General features: G+C 35.5%; 2 protein-coding genes across 4 annotated transcripts in view; one reads left to right on the forward strand and one right to left on the reverse strand.

The window, feature by feature from the left end:
- Dop1 (dopamine receptor, D1) overlaps positions 1-864 on the forward strand; it is a 128,854-nt gene extending 127,990 nt beyond the window's left edge. For all 3 annotated transcript variants that reach the window (XM_018507688.1, XM_018507687.1, XM_018507686.1), the window contains exon 7: positions 328-864. In XM_018507688.1, coding sequence (XP_018363190.1) covers positions 328-612 — 285 coding nt within the window. In that variant the 3' untranslated portion in view covers positions 613-864. The remainder of the gene's footprint in view (positions 1-327) is intronic.
- A 3,376-nt stretch (positions 865-4,240) lies between these two features.
- On the reverse strand, positions 4,241-8,657 carry MetRS-m (Methionyl-tRNA synthetase, mitochondrial). The gene is made up of 7 exons (XM_018507651.1): positions 8,244-8,657; positions 6,424-6,579; positions 6,058-6,332; positions 5,737-5,968; positions 5,248-5,483; positions 4,926-5,160; positions 4,241-4,851 (listed from the first exon to the last, which is right to left on the reverse strand). The coding sequence occupies exons 1-7, from the start codon at positions 8,494-8,496 to the stop codon at positions 4,286-4,288; spliced, it is 1,953 nt and encodes a 650-aa protein (XP_018363153.1). The 5' UTR covers positions 8,497-8,657; the 3' UTR covers positions 4,241-4,285.
- Between the last annotated feature and the right edge of the window lie 463 nt (positions 8,658-9,120).

Consider the following 9,120-nt stretch of genomic DNA (forward strand, 5'->3'; position numbering starts at 1 on the left):
AGATCTGACCAACTCGCTTAAAGCTTAAAGAGATTACGGCTTAAGACAACACCGGAAATATTTTACTGAAAAAAGTCACAGTTTAGAACTTAGAACAAAAGGCTAAGTGCTTAAATTACCACACCCATTATAGATCGGGTCAAAGCGACATAGTAAGTCTTTCATTCAGGATCAACCTCGAAAATATGGAAATTGCTATTATAAAATTCTTCCTTCTAAAGAAAGGTGAGAATTTTTTTCTCACACATAGAACAATTTTTCACTTGCGGATTTTTCTGATTTTCGTTATATAAAAGTGTGTCAAAGTCGTTTTTTCCTTCCAAACAGGTTCTCACGTGGCTCGGTTACAGTAACTCGGCCTTCAACCCGATAATCTACAGCATTTTCAACACTGAATTCCGGGAGGCGTTCAAGAGGATCCTCACGAAGGGGGCACGCGCGCGAGGCAATCAGCCATCGACCAGCGAATGCGGTGAATTCCGTTCAGTGGTGGTGCAGAAGCGGAACGGTTCCATGGTCGAGTGTAACATCAGTCCGAGATCGAGCGCAGACAGCTGTCAGGTCGGCGTCATGGCTCAACGACATCGCGACACCATCGTCAGTGCCATATAAAGCGAGCTTTTCTTTCGACTTTCTCGGTCATTTAAACAATTTCTTTCCTGGATCTCGCTCTCGCTGCTCGCCTTCGAAGTCGTCGCGAAGATCGTGCTTCATTACTCGTCGATCTCGTCGAAGAATTTGCAAATCTGGAGACACCGACATCATCCCGGCAGAGAATACCAATATTAACGCGCGAATTAAAATATGCTTCGTGCAAGAGGAATTCGTTCTTCATAGTGGCGTGTTAAACTTCTGCGATCTTCCGCGAACATACGAAATAATTTTATTTTAGCATTTAGATTTATATTCTTTGTTTGCTGTTTTAAAATTTCTTTCAAATTCGCAGTGAATGGCAGATTGCACGACTTCTAATAGAACGATATCGCTTATTGTTATTGTTTCGTACGAACTTGCAGTGTACATAAAATCAGCATCGCCTGTACCAACAAGCACAGTTTACTCTCGCGTACTAAAGTTTAGTATTTGCATCCGCAAAGGATTGAACGCCAAACCGCCTGCCTGCTCAAAGGAAGACTGCAGCTGCAGTTGCGACCATGTCGTGCTCTGACTATATACGGTCGCGTAAAATAAGCATAACTGAGGATGTGGATAATACTCTCTGCTATATTAAATTTCTCCTCACGTAATATCAATCAGTGTTCTAGTTAGTCATTAATTTAACCCGAGAATTCTCTTGGTCCAATAGAACACGCGTTGCTCGTATTTATTCGACATCAGATTCTACAAAAGCAATATTAGTAAATGCAAGAACAATGTAAATCGAGACGTTTGCCAAATATTAAACAGGGTGTTTGCTAAAATCTTATAAAAAAAGTTTCCTGAGAATTCCTGGATATTTTTTAGACATTTTTATTCATAATTTCTCGTAAAAAATTAGAGAGTTTAATACAATTTTGAAATAGATTGGAGTACAAAAAAACAAACTGTATTTTGAAAATTAGTAGAAGTCAGGGATTCTATGAGACTATATCTTTTGTGAATTGGAGCCGCAGAAGAGAGTAAGTTACTCTTTTCTGCCGAATATTGTTTTTTTATCTTGATTTTTTTAATTTTATAAAAATTTGCAACACACGAAAATTTAATTAAATATACGTAAATTCTTTTTTTTCTTAGTCCTGGTTTTTGTTGATAGGCTTTGTAACAGCAGTTTTGCTGATGCTAACCATTTGCAAACTACTACAGTTTATTATACCATATTTTATGTCTATTACTCTGTTAACATGTAGTCTTTTTTCATAGAGCTTTGCAATAAAGTAAACTAAATTAAATTAAATTAAATTAAATATATGTGATGCATATGTCATATATTAGAGTGTAGGAAAAGTTTCCGCGTATTTTTGACAATTTTTCTTTATTAAAATAAAATGAATGGTACAATGTAGGTTAGTCAAAGTATTTGCCATCGTTTTTTACCACCTTTGTCCACCTTTTAGACAGTATACGAATACCACGTTGAAAATCCTTCTTCAACGCATGCATACAATCGGTATGCGCGGAAATTTTCCCTACAACCTAGCACATTAGGCCTGTTCTTTTTAGTTAAAATGTTTACATCAATTCATCTTTCTTCCTTTTCTCTCCAGAAGGAAAAAAGTGAAAGAAAGATTGGTGTAAAAATTCAGCTAAAAAGAATAGGCCTTTTATTGCTAATCGATTGTCAACATTTTGTATTAGCAAGAAAAAATAATCAAAGAAATAATATTTTCAGAAAAACAGAATTTAAATTTAAAATTAAATTTCCTTGAGTAGGTACCAATAAAATTTCATGAAAATCCCTGATTTTTAAGAATAAAAAGAAATCCCGTGAAAATTTTAGGTTTTCCAGGTTTTTTCAGATAGTAAACATCTTTTAAAAATGAACACTTCGTATGTCGTGTCTCTGCCTCTATGGCCATCGTCACGATTTGATTAACCGATGATGATTATGAGTAAGGCATGGGTTTCTTCGAAGTGCGATATTTTCATTGTAACACATTTTGCGTATTCGCACGATAGAAGAATATCTCTTTTTTTTTTATAGCAAAAGAGTGATGGCTGTGGTGTTCAACCATGTAAGTGCGGCATTTTGCGAAGACATCAATTATTGTAATTAAGACAATCACCGAAACCACTTCAAAACATATCCCAAAAACATAATCCACCATGAAATCGTAGTGTTGTCTTCTTCTTTTGTTTCTTCATTCATTTTTCTTTTTTTTAAGCGACGACAAGCGTAGAGTGGGATTTATCAATTAATAGAAGAATCCAAGTGTAGCACTTAGGATACTACTCTCATCAAGCAATCTCTTTAATGGAGCAACGTCGATAGCAATGTCGATAGCCAATCTACAATATTAAAAGCTGGATGTTACTCAAAAATACTGATATGTTCTAAATAGTAACGTCTATCGAAAGTCATGGAAAATATATATATAAATATATATAAAAAGGAAAAACTTAATAGCAATAGGTCAGCGCACCGGCGTGCGCGATACGCCGTGCAATGAACTATAGAAATCATTTTCCATTCTGTAAATAGTCATTTAATTATTTTTCTATTTGACGGGCGCAAAAAGAGACACATAGCGAGATACTCGCAAAAATGCGAGATCTCGTGTAATGGGCGCGCTCATCGAACGTACGCAAAATCGTCGTCGAGCACCCGTCGAATCTCAATTCAATTCTGCATCACATATCCGAGTGGAAGGAAGTAGTCACGAGCCAATTTGGCATACGCGAGGATCCGTCGAGCTTCCTTGGTACATCTATATTTACGATACAAGGCGCATTGCAATTCGGCACGAGAGGAAACGAAAGAGAATGTCATGTACGAATGCATAAGTTATAGACTATAGGAATGGTTGAAACTCTCTAATCGGCAGAATTTGTGCGCAATGTTGATGTATACTACTGATATATTTGAATGACCGTTCTCTGTAAATATATTAGACTAAGACTTCGACAAAAGAAAATCTGACTCGTGACTTTTTACTGATTTCCTCTTTCTTCCGATTCCTACGTTCCATCGAAGCATAGAAAATAAACAATAAACGCCGAAAAAAGGAATTCTTATTGCACGTTCATGAGATATGAAATTTAATTTGTCTGAAATGATTTGAAATTAACAAGTATTTATAATTAATATTTCACTCAACTACTACTTCTACAAACTCAAATTCAAATGTTTTCTTGTTATAATTCGGAATATATATATATATCTATATACACAATGTATATATATCATATTTAGCCTGATTTTAATTATCATTCATAATTTACTTCGGTACCATACTAATTTAATATTAGCCCCCAACTACAAGCAAATTAGCTAATCTCAATTGATAGATTTTTGTTTGCACATTCCGAAACAAGTCGTTGCACACACTTGTAAACAATGAGCAAACGAATGAGCTATAAGGTGCATTCGGGGAGATGCTATTAGCGCTATTCGTGTCATTCTGTCTTTGTTTTACGTTTAATAAACGACAAAGATAATTTTTTCAAAAGTTGGAGGGCCAACTTCACACGAATCGAGTATATACCATACTGAAAAGACGTTTAAAGATTATAATTTTTATTATTAAATTTTGTCTAATTGTTTTGATGTTTATATATAAAAATTAGTACACTCTTCCTTCGCGCGATTTTGTAATCAATACACAAATAATATAAGGTATGTAAATATTTATTGACTTCTTATTTTCTTAAACAATAGCAAATTATTATGTTCGATATGCCTTTCTTTTAAACTATTGTTGTTGAAAAATTCAGGCGCAGTATTCGCCCACGTACGATTCTCCTTCGGGATATTTAGAAAATCGAGTAAACTGCTGCTCAATCTTGGTATAATTGGATATAATATTAAAGCACCTATTCTACTACTTTCCAGAGCAAGCGATATAACAGCTTTAAGTTCCTCGATCGAATCTGCATTGTCGACTTGTTTTCTCAGCTGCCAAGGTTCATGATACGCCACCATCTTATTTGCGCAGTGAAGCATATTCATGACCGCGTCTACGACATGATGTAAATTGTATTCCTCGTAACTTTCGCGTGCTTTTCTGCCCACGGATTTTAAACTTTCTCTGGTTTCATCGGCAACCTGAGACTGCAACACGTTCCAATATTTTGTGGGATTAGGGAACTCTTTGGATGGATTGACTGCTTTACCCACGCAACGATTGACTAGATTGCCCAATGTATCCGCTAATTCGGAGTTCAATATGTTAACAATTTTGGTTGAACTATAATCTACAAATATAGATTTTTAAGAGATCTGATGCAAATGATATGTAATAAGTGAATGCATGATTTATCTCTCTTACTTGCGTCGTTTTGTGGTACCGCTTCTCTCAGAATGAAGTATCGTAATCCCTCTTCTGAATAATCATTTGCAGCTTCAAATGGCGAAATTACATTTCCTTTTGACTTCGACATTTTTCTATGATCAACAGTCCAATGAGCGTGACACAGTAACGTCTTTGGAGGCTCGAGACCAGCCGCTATTAAGAATGCTGGCCAATAGATACCGTGAAACTTCAAAATATCTTTTCCAATTATCTACATCAATAATTTTCTTTGATATAATCCATATTTTAATCTGACAATTTTCATATAATATTATTAGCCAAGAATTATGATCCATACTTGAATAGTGGGCGGCCAAAGTTTTTTATATGATTCATTTGGATACCCTAAGACCGTTAAATAATTGACTAAGGCATCCAGCCATACATATATCGAGTGAGACTCATCGCACGGAGAAGGTATAGCCCATGGCACTTTGTTTCTGATTCGAGTAATGCTTAAGTCTTGTAAACATGCACCCTCATCTATCCACTGGGATAATGTTTTGTGATACAGCGCTGGTCTAACTGTGTTTTCTACAAAAGATCTGAAATTTACAATTTGCAATCTTAAAAGAAAGAGAAATAATGACTGCGTTTAGTAGAGAAAACTGATCAGTGAGCGCTCAGTGATTATTTAATATAATTGATTCGTGTCTTTAGTTTAATCTGATTATGATTCTGAATATAGGTACCAATTCGTATTAAATAATCACTAAGCGCTCACCGATAAGTTTTCTCTACTGAACGCAGCCAATGAATTAAATTAAGATTCAACATCTTTTTATACCATCTTTGAGCCAGTACTTGAGATCGTTTTGAAATATACTAAGTCGGAACTTGTAATTTTCTTCCTCAGTCCATTCTACTATGTTTCCCGATTCTGCGGAGACTTTGATTACTTTTCCGGTCGAATCTCTCTGTTCCACCACTTCTGTATCACAGAGGAATGCTTCGTCCGATACACAATACCATCCCGAATACTTTCCCAGATAGATATGCCCTCTTTCTTCTAATCGTTTCTGAAAGTGTTCGGTTTTCTATTGTGAATTACAAGATATCACAAATATATATAAGATTCGACATTTAAAAATAAATTTGTTCTAAGGACCCAAAAATGATACACTGCATCACAATGCTGCTTTTCTGTGGTTCTAATGAAACGTGAATAATCCACTTCAAACCTATCGCACATTTCCCTGAATTGCTGCGAAATTCTCATACAGTACTCGAGATTCGGTAGACCAGCTGTAGCTGCAGCAGCTTTAATCTTGTTACCGTGTTCGTCGGTGCCAGTGGTAAAAAATGTTTGGTGACCTAACATATTGTTGTATCGAGCAATGGCATCGGCTAAAACTGCGCTATATAAATGTCCAATATGAGGACCTAACATACAAAATATATAAATTTATAATTTTTTTTATTATAATAATTTAGATTAATTACAGAAATTTTTAATTCAAAAAAAGTTACGTACCAGAATTTACATAAAAAATCGGCGTAGTAATATACTTATTTTGAGACGAGTCTTTTACATAGTGCCTCTTTATTGTTTGACTCCAAGACGACCGCATATTTTTTAATAAGAATGGAAATGTCGCCGATTTCGAGGACTTTGCAATTACGTGTCTAACTGAAATTTAAATTTATTATTATTATTATTATTATTATATGAACAATTAGCATTTAGAAATTCTTAGACAAAAAAGTAAAACAAAATATCATATTTTTCGTAATATTAAAGTTACGTTTTATGTTGCACGATTATTTTACAAGATAGACATAAACATTTTTCATGAATTTATGGAAAAAATGATATATAGCCTCGTTGTCTGAAAAACATTTATTATATTTTCTACTAATTCCTTGTACATACAGTTATAATACATTAAACAATTTCTTATTTCTATCTTTTTGTCTCAGTATTATTCAACTCTAAAGATATTGTTTCTAATTGAGCTATGAGATCCATGTGCTTAAATTCGTCGGGTCTATTGGTAAACATTTCAAGTAACTGTAATCTGTGTTCGTGATCGTTGCAATAATATAACTGCAATTCATTAGCTAGACATTGTGCCTCTTGCACTCGTAGCAATTTTGTATCAAAATCTCCACACATGAGTATAATGCCTTTATCCTCTCTCAATTCAGTGTAGTGTATCATAGTCAAACACTCAGGTGCATTTTCCTTGTGAGTCTGGTACCATAAGAGCGGAGTCATGTGCACTTCTGAGCCATAGAATTGGCACATTATAAATTCATAGCCTTGTTCTCTCGGTAATGGTAAGAGGAAGGTGGAGTACTGCTTGCCGCGTGCAAACATTTTATCGTACTGCTCAGGCGTCATCGTACCGCAGATACAATCCTTCTGTTTGTGATATTCATTCCATATTTCTATAATCTCCTCTTTCGATTTATCTTTTATCATATCAACTTTCATTATGCTATCCAAACGTGTTTCTTTCGTCTGCGTACCAGGTTCCAAAGCTGGCTTTGCCTCAGTTTGATAGAAATTCGCAGCTTTCTCACGTTTCTCTTTAACAACAATGATTTGATCCTTTATAACAATAATTCTCTTTATGTCAAAATTAGTATTCTTAGCATTGATATGCCATAAGAACCATAATATCCAAATATTTTCTGTTATTAATGGTGAATTCAGTCACTCGCACTGCATTGGATTAGCGCACATTAAAGGCTGCTTATGGCTACTTTTCTTTTAGGAGATACACAGTCAACACAAGTGTGATTCTAACTTTGTTGAATGTTAAGAATAGAACGACGTTTATATTGACTATGTCTTCTAAAAGGAAAATAGTTGTTAGCTATAAAATATCTAAATACAGGTGGCATAATATAACCAACTTAACAATGCAATAATATATTACATATTCTTTGTTAAATAACATAACAATATCATTATTTAATCATTTAAAATATTTTACATTTAACTTTGCTAATTTTTTGTTGTATTTCATATAACAGCTTTCAGTAGCACTAATCTGGGGTCTGTTTTCTGTAGCTGAACTAGGTAGTGTACATTTTTTGAACTTAAAGTGAGAAAGGTATATGTTTGATATTTATCGAAAGCGAGAGTTCAGTCTAATGCAGGAATAGAAAACAGACCACTAATGTAATGCAAGTGATTGAACGCTATAATATATCTAGAGAGGAATGCATTTGCAAAACATGAAAATTTATAGTCAAGTTCATAATTATCAGAAAATACAGATAATCGTTGCAGGAAACAATGTTGACAGAAACAGCAGCCTTGTAAGCCCCGCTAGGATCGTATACCTTGCTTCTCATGTATTTTCTTCTCCTGCTGCTCGACGCGCTGCAGAAACTCCTCCGGACTGGTCTGCTGCAGTTTCGCAATTTTCTGAGCATACTTGTCGTAGTAGGGATTCCTCTGTAATTCCTCCAGAACCTTTTCGAGTCTCGCCCGGCTCGTCATCACGTATCTCTCGTTGCTTGTCCTTGCCGTTATGCGACTACTCTTTAGATGTCTGGCCAAGCGCGTCGCGTTTCGTAGTAAAACGCTTGCCATGAATATTCACTGTTGAAGTTGTCGAACACGTATCAAGTCAGCTGAAACCGCGAAAGTGGCACGTCGCGTCGTCGCGCCGCCGTCACGCGTGTCGGTTAATGATCCAGATGTCGCCTCCGACGTTTTAAATCTCCTCGTCTTAACAAACGTGCATCGTTCCGTTTTCCTTCATTATCGCAGGGGCACTGAAATTATTGTCGTCATGATTGAACGATTCTGTAACCGATGGCGACGATGACGATGACGATTTTTAAATGTTCAAACAATAGCTTGTAAAGATATGGATAAGTAGCACGAGGTTCCGGTACGGCAGTATCGTAGCTATATGGAAAATACACCTTTGACCCACATTGTTCGGGATTTGCCTATCGCCGAACTACAAGGAGTTTATCGAAGATACATAAATCATTTAGAGCTACTTTCGCATTCGCCGTTTGAAATTTCATGTTGGTTTCGCACAGCGTCAGCCGTGAATAGTTCCAAACAGAACAACAAGTCACGATAACGTCAAAATGACATTAAAATGAATCGGAAATTAATGAAAAATGACTTTTAATGACCATTTTTAAGTCATTTTAACATCATAATGACTGTTGTTCTGCTTATAGGGTTCATTTGTTCCTC

Source organism: Trachymyrmex cornetzi, unplaced genomic scaffold (assembly GCF_001594075.2).
Source record: "Trachymyrmex cornetzi isolate Tcor2-1 unplaced genomic scaffold, Tcor1.1 scaffold245, whole genome shotgun sequence".
Classification (NCBI taxonomy): Eukaryota; Metazoa; Arthropoda; class Insecta; order Hymenoptera; family Formicidae; genus Trachymyrmex; species Trachymyrmex cornetzi.